General features: G+C 45.9%; 3 protein-coding genes across 3 annotated transcripts; all 3 read right to left on the bottom strand.

Annotated features, from left to right (window-relative positions):
* Window positions 1-952: 952 nt before the first annotated feature.
* LOC134293590 (chromodomain-helicase-DNA-binding protein 2-like) lies at window positions 953-6558 on the bottom strand. The gene is made up of 5 exons (XM_062961649.1): window positions 4165-6558; window positions 3717-3895; window positions 3526-3625; window positions 2580-2913; window positions 953-2431 (listed from the first exon to the last, which is right to left on the bottom strand). The coding sequence occupies exons 1-5, from the start codon at window positions 4420-4422 to the stop codon at window positions 2178-2180; spliced, it is 1125 nt and encodes a 374-aa protein (XP_062817719.1). The 5' UTR covers window positions 4423-6558; the 3' UTR covers window positions 953-2177.
* A 1428-nt stretch (window positions 6559-7986) lies between these two features.
* On the bottom strand, window positions 7987-21193 carry LOC134293589 (uncharacterized). The gene is made up of 6 exons (XM_062961648.1): window positions 20354-21193; window positions 11193-13384; window positions 10745-10923; window positions 10554-10653; window positions 9216-9465; window positions 7987-8814 (listed from the first exon to the last, which is right to left on the bottom strand). Exons 2-6 carry the CDS (start codon window positions 11448-11450, stop codon window positions 8459-8461), a joined length of 1143 nt encoding a protein of 380 aa, XP_062817718.1. The 5' UTR covers window positions 11451-13384; window positions 20354-21193; the 3' UTR covers window positions 7987-8458.
* LOC134293592 (chromodomain-helicase-DNA-binding protein 2-like) lies at window positions 15075-20356 on the bottom strand. The gene is made up of 5 exons (XM_062961651.1): window positions 18266-20356; window positions 17818-17996; window positions 17627-17726; window positions 16702-17014; window positions 15075-16553 (listed from the first exon to the last, which is right to left on the bottom strand). Exons 1-5 carry the CDS (start codon window positions 18521-18523, stop codon window positions 16300-16302), a joined length of 1104 nt encoding a protein of 367 aa, XP_062817721.1. The 5' UTR covers window positions 18524-20356; the 3' UTR covers window positions 15075-16299.
* Window positions 21194-21195: the final 2 nt, after the last annotated feature.

Below are 21195 nucleotides of genomic sequence, written 5' to 3'. Positions count from 1 at the left end.
TTTTCCACAACTGTGATGTCTGGTGTGTTGTGTTATTTTGAGATGGTTGCATATAGCAACTGCCACAAATCACAGAACTGAACTCAACCAGGCACACATACCCCAAATGACACACTTTACATGCTGCAGCAGTTTGGCGGAGGATGGACCAAGGATTATGGGATCTGCAGTACCTTCATCCAATTCACCTCCCACAGACCACTGTCATGCCTACGAATGATGAAACTGGACCAAATTGACACACAGGTGCAGGGTGGCCCACTTTACATCCTGGTGAAGTTTGGAGGAGGAGGGACCACGGATGATGGGACTTGCTATAACTTCACTCACTTCTTGAGAGCACCGCGACCCACACAAATGACTGATCAAGACCAAACTTGGTACATAGAGCCCCCATGACCTACTCTACATCCTGGCGCTGTTTGGAGGGGGATGGACACTGGACGATGAGACTTGCAAATGGGAGTTGGAGTTCACCTACACCCACTGAACCCAGCTGACATTGGATATTGATTACACTTGGAACACATGCAAACAATGCCTTTCTCAAATGACCCAGGCATCGCCGGGTCCCCAAGCTAGTAAATTAATAAAAATAATCTCTAGGCAATTACTTACCTGGGCGACAGAGGAGGAACAAGTAAAGGAAGTGATGATAAAATGGGCCAGAGAAGTAGGACACACCATTTGCATGGGAGGAGATATGGACAAAGAAGCCAGGATAGGCATATGCAGCAGAGATCGAGGAGAATTGGCACAAAATGTTCTACATGTGGCAGTTAACTCCAAAAAAACTGGCTTTGTATAATAAAGGAAAAACAAATGGAAAGTGCTGGGAAAGTGGAAAGAATATCAGCACTTTCATCCACATGTGGCGGGAGTGCAAAAGGGTAAAAAAGGTCTGGTACGTGGTATAAAAAAAATGACAAAAAATTTACAGGAACAATTTGAATTTAAATCATAAATATTTTTATTGGGAATCACAAATCCACAGGTAGATAAAAACACAGATAGGATTATATTCTATTTTACAACAGCGGCTACTCTGGCACAGGAATGGAAATTTCAAGAAATACCTAGTATTGAAAAATGGATTTCTAAAGACTTGGACATAATGAATATGGCTTTCCTGACACAAAAATTGGCCCAGGATAGAACATCAATTAATAGAGCGGAATGGAAACTACTTACAGATTACCTACAAAAAGAGAAAATAAATATGTATATAAAAAATGACTATTGAGAAGGCAACCTTAAAAAGTAAAGGTTTAGTGATCTATGCAATTACAAAGGATAAAATACCTAGTATTGAAAAATGGATTTCTAAAGTGTTGGACATAATGAATGTGGACTTCCTGACACAAAAATTGGCCCAGGATAGAACATCAATTCATAGAACGGACTGGAAACTACTGACAGACTACCTACAAAAAGAGAAAATAAATAAATCTAATCTCCGGGTTCTTATGTCTTCCGGCTGTGCCAGTTATATCCAGGACTGATCTTCTGATCCCTATATAACCCTTGCAGGGGGGACCGGTGTTCAAAGACAGACATGGCTTCATGTGGGGCTTTCTGTGCATGTGGGGAGCGAGGATCGTAGTACTTGGAGGGAGGAGCAGAGGACATCTTAGAATCACCAGACTTCTCCGGGCGGAAAGAGCGGTGGTGGTCTGAAGGCCCCTGGCCGTGGTAGCCGATGGGGTCCGACATCCGCCTGAATTCTTGCTGGTGAGGACGGATCTCTTCGGTTCTTCGCCGCTTGGGATCATGGTGGTGCCTGGACAGGACAAGAGACAACCGCAGAGAGGAATCAGAAGAAGCCACTCAGCAACATGGCCCCCTTTGAGGTCTTAGGAATCACATTCCTGTAAATCTAGATGTTCTTGGACTGAACCTGAAGGAGTCCTGCTTAGCAACATTTGGAGGACACCCCCTGCTCTTAAAAAGGCAGCTGGCACTTTTATCACCAAGCTTATGACTTATCCAAGCCTCAGCAACACAATTCATGACAAGATCCATTTTGACCCACCATTCAATTCAGCCTCATTTGACACAATGGCCAACTGGGTTCAGAGAGCTGTAGTCCTAGAAAGTAACTTCCCCAAGCTCTTGGATGAGAGAAGGGACACGAAGCCTGTTGAATGCTGAATCCCGAGAACAAGAGAAGTTAATTCTCACTGGTCATAGGAGTCACGGTGGCCCCGGTGGTCCCGGTCACTGTTGTCCTGCTCATGGGGCCGCTTGCGAGAGGGGGTCTTGGGCTGGTAGCTCTCCGAGCTGCAATGAGGTTCCTCGCGTGGGCGGCGGTCTCCATCGTGGTGCTCCTTGTGCCTGTGCTGCTCGTACGGATGGTGCCGTTCTCCACCCCGTCCTTGCCTGGAGTTGCCGCCGTAGCTGAGCTTGCGCTCCCGCTGCCAGTCGCTTCGGTCTGCAGGAAAGAAAAGGGAAACTCTTCGGTAAAGCCAAGAGCTTTGGGAGCCACGTGATTAGATTTATAGACTTATACATGAGCCAAGGAAAGGGATTTGCTTGGTTTTGCTGTCTCATGTTGTGCCAGCTTCCGTTTGGTCCCTTACCCGAATTACTGAAAGGCCTTTTCTTCGGGTAGCTGTAGTTGTCACACTGTTGCCCATGTATCTGAGAAGGATGGGGCTGTGGATGGTGGACCTTTGGAGGAGGAGGAGGAGGAGGAGGAGGAGGAGGAGGAGGAGGAGCAGGAGCAGGAGCAGGAGCAGGAGCAGGAGCAGGAGCAGGAGCAGGAGCAGGAGCAGGAGCAGGAGCAGGAGCAGGAGCAGGAGCTGAAGTGGCGTTGGGCAAGGGAGACAAAACGGAATCCAAGCTGGACCCACAGTGCTCCGGGCGAAACATCTTCTTGGCTCCGGTGGCCTCTTCTTTCTTCTGCTGTTTCCACTGAGAGCAAAGAGAGGCCTTGGTGACAAACACGACAGTGATCTGGCCAAAAGAGATTTCTAGGCCTTGACCAAACCACCTGAACCACAGTTGGTGGTGTTTCTATCTTTTTTCCCCCTTGAGACAGTAAAACCACTCTCATCGGAACTTTAGTAGAACTTTCAAAGGCGTTGCATCCAAGGGGATAGAGTTAAATCCCTGGGATAGTTCTTTAACATTGGAACTGAAGAATACACCCTCCTAGTACTGCCTTAATAAGTGAATCAACTAATAAACAGACTGCTGGTCTGTATATCTAGCTATTCATCTGTCTCTAGCTATTCTGAGTTCTAATCTAACCTTGGGGCTATCCAAAAACCTAAACCACTGGAGAAAGGATCAGTAATTGAGACCAAAGCTTGGATTGCAATCCCCAGCTGCCCCTGCCTTGAATATATTGAAAGAGTCCCAAAAGACCAAAACTGTTCCAGGCAAACAAATGCCTGTAGGTTTTCCTAGAGGACACGTTTCTTGCTTCTGGGATCGCCTGCTTGTTTCTCTATGCAGAAGTCTCACTCCTTTGAGTCCCCACGGTCTGTAGCACCCTCCCCTCTTTCGATGTCTCCGTCTCACCTCCTCCTCCTGGGACCGCTTCTTGTGCACCCTCTTGTACAGGTTGTGCAGCTTCCTCGCATCACAGTCTGTGAACTTGGAGGCAAAGATCCAGAGGTTCCTGGGGACATGAAAGGGAGTGTGTTCCCTCCGTGCTGGCCAGGCTTTCCCTCTTGTGTCCCTTGAGCCCAGGGACGGGAGGCCTGGCTTACCCTCTCCAGAGCTTGAGCTCCTCCTGCTCCGAGAACGCCTTCAAGCACTCGGAGATGTGGTCACCGATCTCCAGGAGGCACCTCCGGATGTGCTCCACCTGATCCTTCTCAGACAGCCCTCTCTTCGGATTGACCAGCTGCTTCAGCGCTTTCTTCACCGGCCGCATCCTCTCTTTGCACTGAAAAGGAGAGCAAGCAGAGAGCAAGCCTATCTCTTAGCCATATGGTGGCCCAGAGTGGGGTGGAAGGAGTCGGGGTTACTTTCAACCTCCCCGTTCCATTGCTATTCCCTATATCTGGCTCTTGAGAGAAGGAGCCTTAAATGGTTAGAGTCAGAAGGCAGCACAAGTTCTAAATTCTTCCGTGTCTCCAACTCCCAAGATCTGGGAAGTCGGCGCCTTCTACCTGCTTCCCCTCACTATCCACATTCAGTCAGAGGAAAACCTACTATGTTGAAGCTCTCCGGGTCCAAGTCATGCAGTTTGTCTTCGCCGCTCTGGATGGGCTTGCTCCTGGATGTACCGGGGACAGGGCCCTGAGGACTCTTGCCTTTTCTTCCAGATTTGGTCTCACTGCCTTTCGGCTGCAAAAGAAGAAAAACACGCCGGTGAGTCCTAAAGCAAAATCGGGGACATGACCGAATTTCACCCCGATGCAAGAAAATAGCGGAAGAAGGAGCCTTAACTCTGCTTGGTGGAATTCCCATTCTATGAAGAAATAAACAAAAGGTCCCCTTCCGGGGAGATAAAAAGGGGCATTAATATTAATATTAATAATATGAATTGGTTCTATCATTAAAATGGGGAAAAGTGTATTAAACTGCAAAAAATTGTGTTCACAGGTAGGACAGCCTGCTATATCACATTTTAAATGATGTATTCAAATACTGTATGCAAGTTTTGTTTTGTCGAAATATGTTTTGATATATATATATATAATAGATTGTTTTAAAATGATGATGTGTTTGTTTACGCTTTAGTCATGCTATAACCCCCCTCAAGCCATCAGGAGAGGCGGGGGGGAAATAAAACTATTCATGTCATCGGCAATCACTCGTGTCCGAGTAGGATGACCTTCCGAATAAAACTATTATTATTATAATTGTTATTATAATTAGGAGATTTCAGAAGGGTCTCCAAAGACCATCAGAAAACACGTATTTCTTATGGTCTCAGGCACCCAATTCCCTCCAGTATTGCCCAGAGTCACCCAGTGGGTTGCTATGGCCAAAACAAATGGGGATTTGAGCCCTGGTCTCCTTGCATCCTGATCCAACACTCAAACCACTATACCACATAGCTCTCTAGTCTTACAACACAGCCTCTAAAACTGAGGTGGTTCTCAACCTGGACCCCAGATGTTTTTGGCCTACAACTCCCAGAAACCCCAGCCAGCTGTTAAGATTTTTGGGAGTTGAAGGCCAAAAACATCTGGGGACCCAGGTTGAGAACCACTGCTCTAAAATCTTGAAAGAGGTCACAGGAAGACTTGGAGGAAGTCACACTCAGGCTCTGGGAAAGGCCAACAAACAACCTCCAAAAGACGATGAAGGCCAAGTGAAATTGGGGCAAAATGATCCACTATGCCTTGGAAAATTATTTTAGGGCACCTTCTCGATAGGTTTTTCCTTGAACTGTTTCCAAAATCATATCTTTTGGGTGAAAGCTTCCAAGGATTAGGAAGAGAATGGATAAGAAGTTCATCAATGTCTACATGGGATGTTGAAAGTGTTTCCTTCCCCTTTTCAAATATTCAAATATGCAGTCATCCAAAGATGCTGGGATTTTTGGGACGGCCAAAAAAAGAGGCAGCAGAAATCCACACCGCACATCGTGAATTTAATTTAGCTTTAATCTGGATTTTAAAAGAGCTACCCAAGGTGCTGAGCCCCGATTCCAAAATAGGTTCCGTACCTTGGACAGTTTAAACTAAATCACCAAACCCGTTGAAGAGTCATCCCCAGTGCCTGAAACCATGGACAAGCCACCAACCTCCTATTCAAAAATCTTAACATGTATAAATTGCCACATTTTCCTTTTACTCGCATATTCATTACAAAGCCTTTCATTCCTTTCCACATCTCAAGGATATTTTTATTATTTTGTTCCAAAATCCCCTTGAATCTCACTCAGAGAGAACTGAAAAACTAAGTAACCTATAAATGAAGGGTAAGGAGAAAGCAGCCACGTTAGTTTTAAAAGCTCATCCCATTTCAAAGCAGTAGTAGGTCCCGTTTTAACAACACTTACCATGACTAAGAAATAGGCAAAAAAGTCAAGAGAACAGCGCAAATGGCAAATATGCCTAGAAGGGAATCGATGTCGTAGGCGCCTGTCTTGTCAAGACCGCTCTCGCTCTCGAAATCTCTCCACCGCAAACAACCACAACAAGTGATCTCCTCAACTGACCACCTCAACTGACCACCTCAACCAACCACTGCCACTCACCAACTCAACCGACCACTGCCACTCACCAACTCAACCGACCACTGCCACTCACCACCTCAACTGACCACTGCCACTCAACACCTCAACTGAACACTGCCACTCACCACCTCAACCGACCAATGCCACTCAACACCTCAACTGACCAGCCACCTTTCCCAACATTCTATCTCATCTCCAAGGAAACAAAACAAACAAAGTCCATTCTACTCGGTCCCATCTGGCCAATCACGTCCCTTGCGATGGTTTGAACTGTGGTTTGAAAGTCTACTGGTTTCAACTGAGCTGTCCTGGGTCCCAATCCAACAGCCAATGAAATAAATCAATGAAATATCTATCAATCCTTCTTTGAATCAGAAACTGGGCAAGTTGGCTCCATTATGGGAGAGAAGTGGCACATAAATTAAATATTCTGATTGGTTTGAGTGTCAGATGTCACCTCTGGAGAAAAATAGGACACAAATGCTGCATTATTATTATTGGTATTATTATTAATAATAATATTATTTTATTATGACACAGCAAACAAGAAAGATATGCTGGATTTCATATCACAAAACCACAAGTCGAACACTTCCCAAGTGTCTAGGACTGTGTGATGTATTTTCAGATGATGCGCGCAGATCCCAGTAGGGTGGCCTTTTGCAGTTGACGGATCGTAATTTTGTCAATGTCTATTGTTTCCAAATGCCGGCTGAGATCTTTTGGCACGGCACCCAGTGTGCCCATCACCACCAGGACCACCTGCACTGGTTTCTGCCAGAGTCTTTGCAATTCAATCCTGAGGTCCTGATAGCGGCTGAGTTTTTCCTGTTGTTTTTCGTCAATGCAACTCTCATCTGGGATGGCAACATCAATGATCCAAACCTTTTTCTTTTCCACAACTGTGATGTCTGGTGTGTTGTGTTATTTTGAGATGGTTGCATATAGCAACTGCCACAAATCACAGAACTGAACTCAACCAGGCACACATACCCCAAATGACACACTTTACATGCTGCAGCAGTTTGGCGGAGGATGGACCAAGGATTATGGGATCTGCAGTACCTTCATCCAATTCACCTCCCACAGACCACTGTCATGCCTACGAATGATGAAACTGGACCAAATTGACACACAGGTGCAGGGTGGCCCACTTTACATCCTGGTGAAGTTTGGAGGAGGAGGGACCACGGATGATGGGACTTGCTATAACTTCACTCACTTCTTGAGAGCACCGCGACCCACACAAATGACTGATCAAGACCAAACTTGGTACATAGAGCCCCCATGACCTACTCTACATCCTGGCGCTGTTTGGAGGGGGATGGACACTGGACGATGAGACTTGCAAATGGGAGTTGGAGTTCACCTACACCCACTGAACCCAGCTGACATTGGATATTGATTACACTTGGAACACATGCAAACAATGCCTTTCTCAAATGACCCAGGCATCGCCGGGTCCCCAAGCTAGTAAATTAATAAAAATAATCTCTAGGCAATTACTTACCTGGGCGACAGAGGAGGAACAAGTAAAGGAAGTGATGATAAAATGGGCCAGAGAAGTAGGACACACCATTTGCATGGGAGGAGATATGGACAAAGAAGCCAGGATAGGCATATGCAGCAGAGATCGAGGAGAATTGGCACAAAATGTTCTACATGTGGCAGTTAACTCCAAAAAAACTGGCTTTGTATAATAAAGGAAAAACAAATGGAAAGTGCTGGGAAAGTGGAAAGAATATCGGCACTTTCATCCACATGTGGCGGGAGTGCAAAAGGGTAAAAAAGGTCTGGTACGTGGTATAAAAAAAATGACAAAAAATTTACAGGAACAATTTGAATTTAAATCATAAATATTTTTATTGGGAATCACAAATCCACAGGTAGATAAAAACACAGATAGGATTATATTCTATTTTACAACAGCGGCTACTCTGGCACAGGAATGGAAATTTCAAGAAATACCTAGTATTGAAAAATGGATTTCTAAAGACTTGGACATAATGAATATGGCTTTCCTGACACAAAAATTGGCCCAGGATAGAACATCAATTAATAGAGCGGAATGGAAACTACTTACAGATTACCTACAAAAAGAGAAAATAAATATGTATATAAAAAATGACTATTGAGAAGGCAACCTTAAAAAGTAAAGGTTTAGTGATCTATGCAATTACAAAGGATAAAATACCTAGTATTGAAAAATGGATTTCTAAAGTGTTGGACATAATGAATGTGGACTTCCTGACACAAAAATTGGCCCAGGATAGAACATCAATTCATAGAACGGACTGGAAACTACTGACAGACTACCTACAAAAAGAGAAAATAAATAAATCTAATCTCCGGGTTCTTATGTCTTCCGGCTGTGCCAGTTATATCCAGGACTGATCTTCTGATCCCTATATAACCCTTGCAGGGGGGACCGGTGTTCAAAGACAGACATGGCTTCATGTGGGGCTTTCTGTGCATGTGGGGAGCGAGGATCGTAGTACTTGGAGGGAGGAGCAGAGGACATCTTAGAATCACCAGACTTCTCCGGGCGGAAAGAGCGGTGGTGGTCTGAAGGCCCCTGGCCGTGGTAGCCGATGGGGTCCGACATCCGCCTGAATTCTTGCTGGTGAGGACGGATCTCTTCGGTTCTTCGCCGCTTGGGATCATGGTGGTGCCTGGACAGGACAAGAGACAACCGCAGAGAGGAATCAGAAGAAGCCACTCAGCAACATGGCCCCCTTTGAGGTCTTAGGAATCACATTCCTGTAAATCTAGATGTTCTTGGACTGAACCTGAAGGAGTCCTGCTTAGCAACATTTGGAGGACACCCCCTGCTCTTAAAAAGGCAGCTGGCACTTTTATCACCAAGCTTATGACTTATCCAAGCCTCAGCAACACAATTCATGACAAGATCCATTTTGACCCACCATTCAATTCAGCCTCATTTGACACAATGGCCAACTGGGTTCAGAGAGCTGTAGTCCTAGAAAGTAACTTCCCCAAGCTCTTGGATGAGAGAAGGGACACGAAGCCTGTTGAATGCTGAATCCCGAGAACAAGAGAAGTTAATTCTCACCGGTCATAGGAGTCACGGTGGCCCCGGTGGTCCCGGTCACTGTTGTCCTGCTCATGGGGCCGCTTGCGAGAGGGGGTCTTGGGCTGGTAGCTCTCCGAGCTGCAATGAGGTTCCTCGCGTGGGCGGCGGTCTCCATCGTGGTGCTCCTTGTGCCTGTGCTGCTCGTACGGATGGTGCCGTTCTCCACCCCGTCCTTGCCTGGAGTTGCCGCCGTAGCTGAGCTTGCGCTCCCGCTGCCAGTCGCTTCGGTCTGCAGGAAAGAAAAGGGAAACTCTTCGGTAAAGCCAAGAGCTTTGGGAGCCACGTGATTAGATTTATAGACTTATACATGAGCCAAGGAAAGGGATTTGCTTGGTTTTGCTGTCTCATGTTGTGCCAGCTTCCGTTTGGTCCCTTACCCGAATTACTGAAAGGCCTTTTCTTCGGGTAGCTGTAGTTGTCACACTGTTGCCCATGTATCTGAGAAGGATGGGGCTGTGGATGGTGGACCTTTGGAGGAGGAGGAGGAGGAGGAGGAGCAGGAGCAGGAGCAGGAGCAGGAGCAGGAGCAGGAGCAGGAGCAGGAGCAGGAGCAGGAGCAGGAGCAGGAGCATTAGCAGGAGCAGGAGCAGGAGCTGAAGTGGCGTTGGGCAAGGGAGACAAAACGGAATCCAAGCTGGACCCACAGTGCTCCGGGCGAAACATCTTCTTGGCTCCGGTGGCCTCTTCTTTCTTCTGCTGTTTCCACTGAGAGCAAAGAGAGGCCTTGGTGACAAACACGACAGTGATCTGGCCAAAAGAGATTTCTAGGCCTTGACCAAACCACCTGAACCACAGTTGGTGGTGTTTCTATCTTTTTTCCCCCTTGAGACAGTAAAACCACTCTCATCGGAACTTTAGTAGAACTTTCAAAGGCGTTGCATCCAAGGGGATAGAGTTAAATCCCTGGGATAGTTCTTTAACATTGGAACTGAAGAATACACCCTCCTAGTACTGCCTTAATAAGTGAATCAACTAATAAACAGACTGCTGGTCTGTATATCTAGCTATTCATCTGTCTCTAGCTATTCTGAGTTCTAATCTAACCTTGGGGCTATCCAAAAACCTAAACCACTGGAGAAAGGATCAGTAATTGAGACCAAAGCTTGGATTGCAATCCCCAGCTGCCCCTGCCTTGAATATATTGAAAGAGTCCCAAAAGACCAAAACTGTTCCAGGCAAACAAATGCCTGTAGGTTTTCCTAGAGGACACGTTTCTTGCTTCTGGGATCGCCTGCTTGTTTCTCTATGCAGAAGTCTCACTCCTTTGAGTCCCCACGGTCTGTAGCACCCTCCCCTCTTTCGATGTCTCCGTCTCACCTCCTCCTCCTGGGACCGCTTCTTGTGCACCCTCTTGTACAGGTTGTGCAGCTTCCTCGCATCACAGTCTGTGAACTTGGAGGCAAAGATCCAGAGGTTCCTGGGGACATGAAAGGGAGTGTGTTCCCTCCGTGCTGGCCAGGCTTTCCCTCTTGTGTCCCTTGAGCCCAGGGACGGGAGGCCTGGCTTACCCTCTCCAGAGCTTGAGCTCCTCCTGCTCCGAGAACGCCTTCAAGCACTCGGAGATGTGGTCACCGATCTCCAGGAGGCACCTCCGGATGTGCTCCACCTGATCCTTCTCAGACAGCCCTCTCTTCGGATTGACCAGCTGCTTCAGCGCTTTCTTCACCGGCCGCATCCTCTCTTTGCACTGAAAAGGAGAGCAAGCAGAGAGCAAGCCTATCTCTTAGCCATATGGTGGCCCAGAGTGGGGTGGAAGGAGTCGGGGTTACTTTCAACCTCCCCGTTCCATTGCTATTCCCTATATCTGGCTCTTGAGAGAAGGAGCCTTAAATGGTTAGAGTCAGAAGGCAGCACAAGTTCTAAATTCTTCCGTGTCTCCAACTCCCAAGATCTGGGAAGTCGGCGCCTTCTACCTGCTTCCCCTCACTATCCACATTCAGTCAGAGGAAAACCTACTATGTTGAAGCTCTCCGGGTCCAAGTCATGCAGTTTGTCTTCGCCGCTCTGGATGGGCTTGCTCCTGGATGTACCGGGGACAGGGCCCTGAGGACTCTTGCCTTTTCTTCCAGATTTGGTCTCACTGCCTTTCGGCTGCAAAAGAAGAAAAACACGCCGGTGAGTCCTAAAGCAAAATCGGGGACATGACCGAATTTCACCCCGATGCAAGAAAATAGCGGAAGAAGGAGCCTTAACTCTGCTTGGTGGAATTCCCATTCTATGAAGAAATAAACAAAAGGTCCCCTTCCGGGGAGATAAAAAGGGGCATTAATATTAATATTAATAATATGAATTGGTTCTATCATTAAAATGGGGAAAAGTGTATTAAACTGCAAAAAATTGTGTTCACAGGTAGGACAGCCTGCTATATCACATTTTAAATGATGTATTCAAATACTGTATGCAAGTTTTGTTTTGTCGAAATATGTTTTGATATATATATATATAATAGATTGTTTTAAAATGATGATGTGTTTGTTTACGCTTTAGTCATGCTATAACCCCCCTCAAGCCATCAGGAGAGGCGGGGGGGAAATAAAACTATTCATGTCATCGGCAATCACTCGTGTCCGAGTAGGATGACCTTCCGAATAAAACTATTATTATTATAATTGTTATTATTATTAGGAGATTTCAGAAGGGTCTCCAAAGACCATCAGAAAACACGTATTTCTTATGGTCTCAGGCACCCAATTCCCTCCAGTATTGCCCAGAGTCACCCAGTGGGTTGCTATGGCCAAAACAAATGGGGATTTGAGCCCTGGTCTCCTTGCATCCTGATCCAACACTCAAACCACTATACCACATAGCTCTCTAGTCTTACAACACAGCCTCTAAAACTGAGGTGGTTCTCAACCTGGACCCCAGATGTTTTTGGCCTACAACTCCCAGAAACCCCAGCCAGTTTACCAGCTGTTAAGATTTTTGGGAGTTGAAGGCCAAAAACATCTGGGGACCCAGGTTGAGAACCACTGCTCTAAAATCTTGAAAGAGGTCACAGGAAGACTTGGAGGAAGTCACACTCAGGCTCTGGGAAAGGCCAACAAACAACCTCCAAAAGACGATGAAGGCCAAGTGAAATTGGGGCAAAATGATCCACTATGCCTTGGAAAATTATTTTAGGGCACCTTCTCGATAGGTTTTTCCTTGAACTGTTTCCAAAATCATATCTTTTGGGTGAAAGCTTCCAAGGATTAGGAAGAGAATGGATAAGAAGTTCATCAATGTCTACATGGGATGTTGAAAGTGTTTCCTTCCCCTTTTCAAATATTCAAATATGCAGTCATCCAAAGATGCTGGGATTTTTGGGACGGCCAAAAAAAGAGGCAGCAGAAATCCACACCGCACATCGTGAATTTAATTTAGCTTTAATCTGGATCTTAAAAGAGCTACCCAAGGTGCTGAGCCCCGATTCCAAAATAGGTTCCGTACCTTGGACAGTTTAAACTAAATCACCAAACCCGTTGAAGAGTCATCCCCAGTGCCTGAAACCATAGACAAGCCACCAACCTCCTATTCAAAAATCTTAACATGTATAAATTGCCACATTTTCCTTTTACTCGCATATTCATTACAAAGCCTTTCATTCCTTTCTACATCTCAAGGATATTTTTATTATTTTGTTCCAAAATCCCCTTGAATCTCACTCAGAGAGAACTGAAAAACTAAGTAACCTATAAATGAAGGGTAAGGAGAAAGCAGCCACGTTAGTTTTAAAAGCTCATCCCATTTCAAAGCAGTAGTAGGTCCCGTTTTAACAACACTTACCATGACTAAGAAATAGGCAAAAAAGTCAAGAGAACAGCGCAAATGGCAAATATGCCTAGAAGGGAATCGATGTCGTAGGCGCCTGTCTTGTCAAGACCGCTCTCGCTCTCGAAATCTCTCCACCGCAAACAACCACAACAAGTGATCTCCTCAACTGACCACCTCAACTGACCACCTCAACCGACCACTGCCACTCACCAACTCAACCGACCACTGCCACTCACCAACTCAACCGACCACTGCCACTCACCACCTCAACTGACCACTGCCACTCAACACCTCAACTGAACACTGCCACTCACCACCTCAACCAACCAATGCCACTCAACACCTCAACTGAACACTGCCACTCACCACCTCAACCGACCAATGCCACTCAACACCTCAACTGACCAGCCACCTTTCCCAACATTCTATCTCATCTCCAAGGAAACAAAACAAACAAAGTCCATTCTACTCGGTCCCATCTGGCCAATCACGTCCCTTGCGATGGTTTGAACTGTGGTTTGAAAGTCTACTGGTTTCAACTGAGCTGTCCTGGGTCCCAATCCAACAGCCAATGAAATAAATCAATGAAATATCTATCAATCCTTCTTTGAATCAGAAACTGGGCAAGTTGGCTCCATTATGGGAGAGAAGTGGCACATAAATTAAATATTCTGATTGGTTTGAGTGTCAGATGTCACCTCTGGAGAAAAATAGGACACAAATGCTGCATTATTATTATTGGTATTATTATTAATAATAATAATATTTTATTATGACACAGCAAACAAGAAAGATATGCTGGATTTCATATCACAAAACCACAAGTCGAACACTTCCCAAGTGTCTAGGACTGTGTGATGTATTTTCAGATGATGCGCGCAGATCCCAGTAGGGTGGCCTTTTGCAGTTGACGGATCGTAATTTTGTCAACGTCTATTGTTTCCAAATGCCGGCTGAGATCTTTTGGCACGGCACCCAGTGTGCCCATCACCACCAGGACCACCTGCACTGGTTTCTGCCAGAGTCTTTGCAATTCAATCCTGAGGTCCTGATAGCGGCTGAGTTTTTCCTGTTGTTTTTCGTCAATGCAACTCTCATCTGGGATGGCAACATCAATGATCCAAACCTTTTTCTTTTCCACAACTGTGATGTCTGGTGTGTTGTGTTATTTTGAGATGGTTGCATATAGCAACTGCCACAAATCACAGAACTGAACTCAACCAGGCACACATACCCCAAATGACACACTTTACATGCTGCAGCAGTTTGGCGGAGGATGGACCAAGGATTATGGGATCTGCAGTACCTTCATCCAATTCACCTCCCACAGACCACTGTCATGCCTACGAATGATGAAACTGGACCAAATTGACACACAGGTGCAGGGTGGCCCACTTTACATCCTGGTGAAGTTTGGAGGAGGAGGGACCACGGATGATGGGACTTGCTATAACTTCACTCACTTCTTGAGAGCACCGCGACCCACACAAATGACTGATCAAGACCAAACTTGGTACATAGAGCCCCCATGACCTACTCTACATCCTGGCGCTGTTTGGAGGGGGATGGACACTGGACGATGAGACTTGCAAATGGGAGTTGGAGTTCACCTACACCCACTGAACCCAGCTGACATTGGATATTGATTACACTTGGAACACATGCAAACAATGCCTTTCTCAAATGACCCAGGCATCGCCGGGTCCCCAAGCTAGTAAATTAATAAAAATAATCTCTAGGCAATTACTTACCTGGGCGACAGAGGAGGAACAAGTAAAGGAAGTGATGATAAAATGGGCCAGAGAAGTAGGACACACCATTTGCATGGGAGGAGATATGGACAAAGAAGCCAGGATAGGCATATGCAGCAGAGATCGAGGAGAATTGGCACAAAATGTTCTACATGTGGCAGTTAACTCCAAAAAAACTGGCTTTGTATAATAAAGGAAAAACAAATGGAAAGTGCTGGGAAAGTGGAAAGAATATCGGCACTTTCATCCACATGTGGCGGGAGTGCAAAAGGGTAAAAAAGGTCTGGTACGTGGTATAAAAAAAATGACAAAAAATTTACAGGAACAATTTGAATTTAAATCATAAATATTTTTATTGGGAATCACAAATCCACAGGTAGATAAAAACACAGATAGGATTATATTCTATTTTACAACAGCGGCTACTCTGGCACAGGAATGGAAATTTCAAGAAATACCTAGTATTGAAAAATGGATTTCTAAAGACTTGGACATAATGAATATGGCTTTCCTGACACAAAAATTGGCCCAGGATAGAACATCAATTAATAGAGCGGAATGGAAACTACTTACAGATTACCTACAAAAAGAGAAAATAAATATGTATATAAAAAATGACTATTGAGAAGGCAACCTTAAAAAGTAAAGGTTTAGTGATCTATGCAATTACAAAGGATAAAATACCTAGTATTGAAAAATGGATTTCTAAAGTGTTGGACATAATGAATGTGGACTTCCTGACACAAAAATTGGCCCAGGATAGAACATCAATTCATAGAACGGACTGGAAACTACTGACAGACTACCTACAAAAAGAGAAAATAAATAAATCTAATCTCCGGGTTCTTATGTCTTCCGGCTGTGCCAGTTATATCCAGGACTGATCTTCTGATCCCTATATAACCCTTGCAGGGGGGACCGGTGTTCAAAGACAGACATGGCTTCATGTGGGGCTTTCTGTGCATGTGGGGAGCGAGGATCGTAGTACTTGGAGGGAGGAGCAGAGGACATCTTAGAATCACCAGACTTCTCCGGGCGGAAAGAGCGGTGGTGGTCTGAAGGCCCCTGGCCGTGGTAGCCGATGGGGTCCGACATCCGCCTGAATTCTTGCTGGTGAGGACGGATCTCTTCGGTTCTTCGCCGCTTGGGATCATGGTGGTGCCTGGACAGGACAAGAGACAACCGCAGAGAGGAATCAGAAGAAGCCACTCAGCAACATGGCCCCCTTTGAGGTCTTAGGAATCACATTCCTGTAAATCTAGATGTTCTTGGACTGAACCTGAAGGAGTCCTGCTTAGCAACATTTGGAGGACACCCCCTGCTCTTAAAAAGGCAGCTGGCACTTTTATCACCAAGCTTATGACTTATCCAAGCCTCAGCAACACAATTCATGACAAGATCCATTTTGACCCACCATTCAATTCAGCCTCATTTGACACAATGGCCAACTGGGTTCAGAGAGCTGTAGTCCTAGAAAGTAACTTCCCCAAGCTCTTGGATGAGAGAAGGGACACGAAGCCTGTTGAATGCTGAATCCCGAGAACAAGAGAAGTTAATTCTCACTGGTCATAGGAGTCACGGTGGCCCCGGTGGTCCCGGTCACTGTTGTCCTGCTCATGGGGCCGCTTGCGAGAGGGGGTCTTGGGCTGGTAGCTCTCCGAGCTGCAATGAGGTTCCTCGCGTGGGCGGCGGTCTCCATCGTGGTGCTCCTTGTGCCTGTGCTGCTCGTACGGATGGTGCCGTTCTCCACCCCGTCCTTGCCTGGAGTTGCCGCCGTAGCTGAGCTTGCGCTCCCGCTGCCAGTCGCTTCGGTCTGCAGGAAAGAAAAGGGAAACTCTTCGGTAAAGCCAAGAGCTTTGGGAGCCACGTGATTAGATTTATAGACTTATACATGAGCCAAGGAAAGGGATTTGCTTGGTTTTGCTGTCTCATGTTGTGCCAGCTTCCGTTTGGTCCCTTACCCGAATTACTGAAAGGCCTTTTCTTCGGGTAGCTGTAGTTGTCACACTGTTGCCCATGTATCTGAGAAGGATGGGGCTGTGGATGGTGGACCTTTGGAGGAGGAGGAGGAGGAGGAGGAGGAGGAGGAGGAGGAGCAGGAGCAGGAGCAGGAGCAGGAGCAGGAGCAGGAGCAGGAGCAGGAGCAGGAGCAGGAGCAGGAGCTGAAGTGGCGTTGGGCAAGGGAGACAAAACGGAATCCAAGCTGGACCCACAGTGCTCCGGGCGAAACATCTTCTTGGCTCCGGTGGCCTCTTCTTTCTTCTGCTGTTTCCACTGAGAGCAAAGAGAGGCCTTGGTGACAAACACGACAGTGATCTGGCCAAAAGAGATTTCTAGGCCTTGACCAAACCACCTGAACCACAGTTGGTGGTGTTTCTATCTTTTTTCCCCCTTGAGACAGTAAAACCACTCTCATCGGAACTTTAGTAGAACTTTCAAAGGCGTTGCATCCAAGGGGATAGAGTTAAATCCCTGGGATAGTTCTTTAACATTGGAACTGAAGAATACACCCTCCTAGTACTGCCTTAATAAGTGAATCAACTAATAAACAGACTGCTGGTCTGTATATCTAGCTATTCATCTGTCTCTAGCTATTCTGAGTTCTAATCTAACCTTGGGGCTATCCAAAAACCTAAACCACTGGAGAAAGGATCAGTAATTGAGACCAAAGCTTGGATTGCAATCCCCAGCTGCCCCTGCCTTGAATATATTGAAAGAGTCCCAAAAGACCAAAACTGTTCCAGGCAAACAAATGCCTGTAGGTTTTCCTAGAGGACACGTTTCTTGCTTCTGGGATCGCCTGCTTGTTTCTCTATGCAGAAGTCTCACTCCTTTGAGTCCCCACGGTCTGTAGCACCCTCCCCTCTTTTGATGTCTCCGTCTCACCTCCTCCTCCTGGGACCGCTTCTTGTGCACCCTCTTGTACAGGTTGTGCAGCTTCCTCGCATCACAGTCTGTGAACTTGGAGGCAAAGATCCAGAGGTTCCTGGGGACATGAAAGGGAGTGTGTTCCCTCCGTGCTGGCCAGGCTTTCCCTCTTGTGTCCCTTGAGCCCAGGGACGGGAGGCCTGGCTTACCCTCTCCAGAGCTTGAGCTCCTCCTGCTCCGAGAACGCCTTCAAGCACTCGGAGATGTGGTCACCGATCTCCAGGAGGCACCTCCGGATGTGCTCCACCTGATCCTTCTCAGACAGCCCTCTCTTCGGATTGACCAGCTGCTTCAGCGCTTTCTTCACCGGCCGCATCCTCTCTTTGCACTGAAAAGGAGAGCAAGCAGAGAGCAAGCCTATCTCTTAGCCATATGGTGGCCCAGAGTGGGGTGGAAGGAGTCGGGGTTACTTTCAACCTCCCCGTTCCATTGCTATTCCCTATATCTGGCTCTTGAGAGAAGGAGCCTTAAATGGTTAGAGTCAGAAGGCAGCACAAGTTCTAAATTCTTCCGTGTCTCCAACTCCCAAGATCTGGGAAGTCGGCGCCTTCTACCTGCTTCCCCTCACTATCCACATTCAGTCAGAGGAAAACCTACTATGTTGAAGCTCTCCGGGTCCAAGTCATGCAGTTTGTCTTCGCCGCTCTGGATGGGCTTGCTCCTGGATGTACCGGGGACAGGGCCCTGAGGACTCTTGCCTTTTCTTCCAGATTTGGTCTCACTGCCTTTCGGCTGCAAAAGAAGAAAAACACGCCGGTGAGTCCTAAAGCAAAATCGGGGACATGACCGAATTTCACCCCGATGCAAGAAAATAGCGGAAGAAGGAGCCTTAACTCTGCTTGGTGGAATTCCCATTCTATGAAGAAATAAACAAAAGGTCCCCTTCCGGGGAGATAAAAAGGGGCATTAATATTAATATTAATAATATGAATTGGTTCTATCATTAAAATGGGGAAAAGTGTATTAAACTGCAAAAAATTGTGTTCACAGGTAGGACAGCCTGCTATATCACATTTTAAATGATGTATTCAAATACTGTATGCAAGTTTTGTTTTGTCGAAATATGTTTTGATATATATATATATAATAGATTGTTTTAAAATGATGATGTGTTTGTTTACGCTTTAGTCATGCTATAACCCCCCTCAAGCCATCAGGAGAGGCGGGGGGGAAATAAAACTATTCATGTCATCGGCAATCACTCGTGTCCGAGTAGGATGACCTTCCGAATAAAACTATTATTATTATAATTGTTATTATTATTAGGAGATTTCAGAAGGGTCTCCAAAGACCATCAGAAAACACGTATTTCTTATGGTCTCAGGCACCCAATTCCCTCCAGTATTGCCCAGAGTCACCCAGTGGGTTGCTATGGCCAAAACAAATGGGGATTTGAGCCCTGGTCTCCTTGCATCCTGATCCAACACTCAAACCACTATACCACATAGCTCTCTAGTCTTACAACACAGCCTCTAAAACTGAGGTGGTTCTCAACCTGGACCCCAGATGTTTTTGGCCTACAACTCCCAGAAACCCCAGCCAGTTTACCAGCTGTTAAGATTTTTGGGAGTTGAAGGCCAAAAACATCTGGGGACCCAGGTTGAGAACCACTGCTCTAAAATCTTGAAAGAGGTCACAGGAAGACTTGGAGGAAGTCACACTCAGGCTCTGGGAAAGGCCAACAAACAACCTCCAAAAGACGATGAAGGCCAAGTGAAATTGGGGCAAAATGATCCACTATGCCTTGGAAAATTATTTTAGGGCACCTTCTCGATAGGTTTTTCCTTGAACTGTTTCCAAAATCATATCTTTTGGGTGAAAGCTTCCAAGGATTAGGAAGAGAATGGATAAGAAGTTCATCAATGTCTACATGGGATGTTGAAAGTGTTTCCTTCCCCTTTTCAAATATTCAAAGATGCAGTCATCCAAAGATGCTGGGATTTTTGGGACGGCCAAAAAAAGAGGCAGCAGAAATCCACACCGCACATCGTGAATTTAATTTAGCTTTAATCTGGATCTTAAAAGAGCTACCCAAGGTGCTGAGCCCCGATTCCAAAATAGGTTCCGTACCTTGGACAGTTTAAACTAAATCACCAAACCCGTTGAAGAGTCATCCCCAGTGCCTGAAACCATAGACAAGCCACCAACCTCCTATTCAAAAATCTTAACATGTATAAATTGCCACATTTTCCTTTTACTCGCATATTCATTACAAAGCCTTTCATTCCTTTCTACATCTCAAGGATATTTTTATTATTTTGTTCCAAAATCCCCTTGAATCTCACTCAGAGAGAACTGAAAAACTAAGTAACCTATAAATGAAGGGTAAGGAGAAAGCAGCCACGTTAGTTTTAAAAGCTCATCCCATTTCAAAGCAGTAGTAGGTCCCGTTTTAACAACACTTACCATGACTAAGAAATAGGCAAAAAAGTCAAGAGAACAGCGCAAATGGCAAATATGCCTAGAAGGGAATCGATGTCGTAGGCGCCTGTCTTGTCAAGACCGCTCTCGCTCTCGAAATCTCTCCACCGCAAACAACCACAACAAGTGATCTCCTCAACTGACCACCTCAACTGACCACCTCAACCGACCACTGCCACTCACCAACTCAACCGACCACTGCCACTCACCAACTCAACCGACCACTGCCACTCACCACCTCAACTGACCACTGCCACTCAACACCTCAACTGAACACTGCCACTCACCACCTCAACCAACCAATGCCACTCAACACCTCAACTGAACACTGCCACTCACCACCTCAACCGACCAATGCCACTCAACACCTCAACTGACCAGCCACCTTTCCCAACATTCTATCTCATCTCCAAGGAAACAAAACAAACAAAGTCCATTCTACTCGGTCCCATCTGGCCAATCACGTCCCTTGCGATGGTTTGAACTGTGGTTTGAAAGTCTACTGGTTTCAACTGAGCTGTCCTGGGTCCCAATCCAACAGCCAATGAAATAAATCAATGAAATATCTATCAATCCTTCTTTGAATCAGAAACTGGGCAAGTTGGCTCCATTATGGGAGAGAAGTGGCACATAAATTAAATATTCTGATTGGTTTGAGTGTCAGATGTCACCTCTGGAGAAAAATAGGACACAAATGCTGCATTATTATTATTGGTATTATTATTAATAATAATAATATTTTATTATGACACAGCAAACAAGAAAGATATGCTGGATTTCATATCACAAAACCACAAGTTGAACACTTCCCAAGTGTCTAGGACTGTGTGATGTATTTTCAGATGATGCGCGCAGATCCCAGTAGGGTGGCCTTTTGCAGTTGACGGATCGTAATTTTGTCAACGTCTATTGTTTCCAAATGCCGGCTGAGATCTTTTGGCACGGCACCCAGTGTGCCCATCACCACCAGGACCACCTGCACTGGTTTCTGCCAGAGTCTTTGCAATTCAATCCTGAGGTCCTGATAGCGGCTGAGTTTTTCCTGTTGTTTTTCGTCAATGCAACTCTCATCTGGGATGGCAACATCAATGATCCAAACCTTTTTC

This window comes from Anolis carolinensis, unplaced genomic scaffold (genome assembly GCF_035594765.1).
Source record: "Anolis carolinensis isolate JA03-04 unplaced genomic scaffold, rAnoCar3.1.pri scaffold_9, whole genome shotgun sequence".
Taxonomy (NCBI): domain Eukaryota; kingdom Metazoa; phylum Chordata; class Lepidosauria; order Squamata; family Dactyloidae; genus Anolis; species Anolis carolinensis.
The sequence above is the reverse complement of the archived record's forward strand: the minus strand, read 5'-3'. Positions and strand labels throughout refer to the sequence as shown.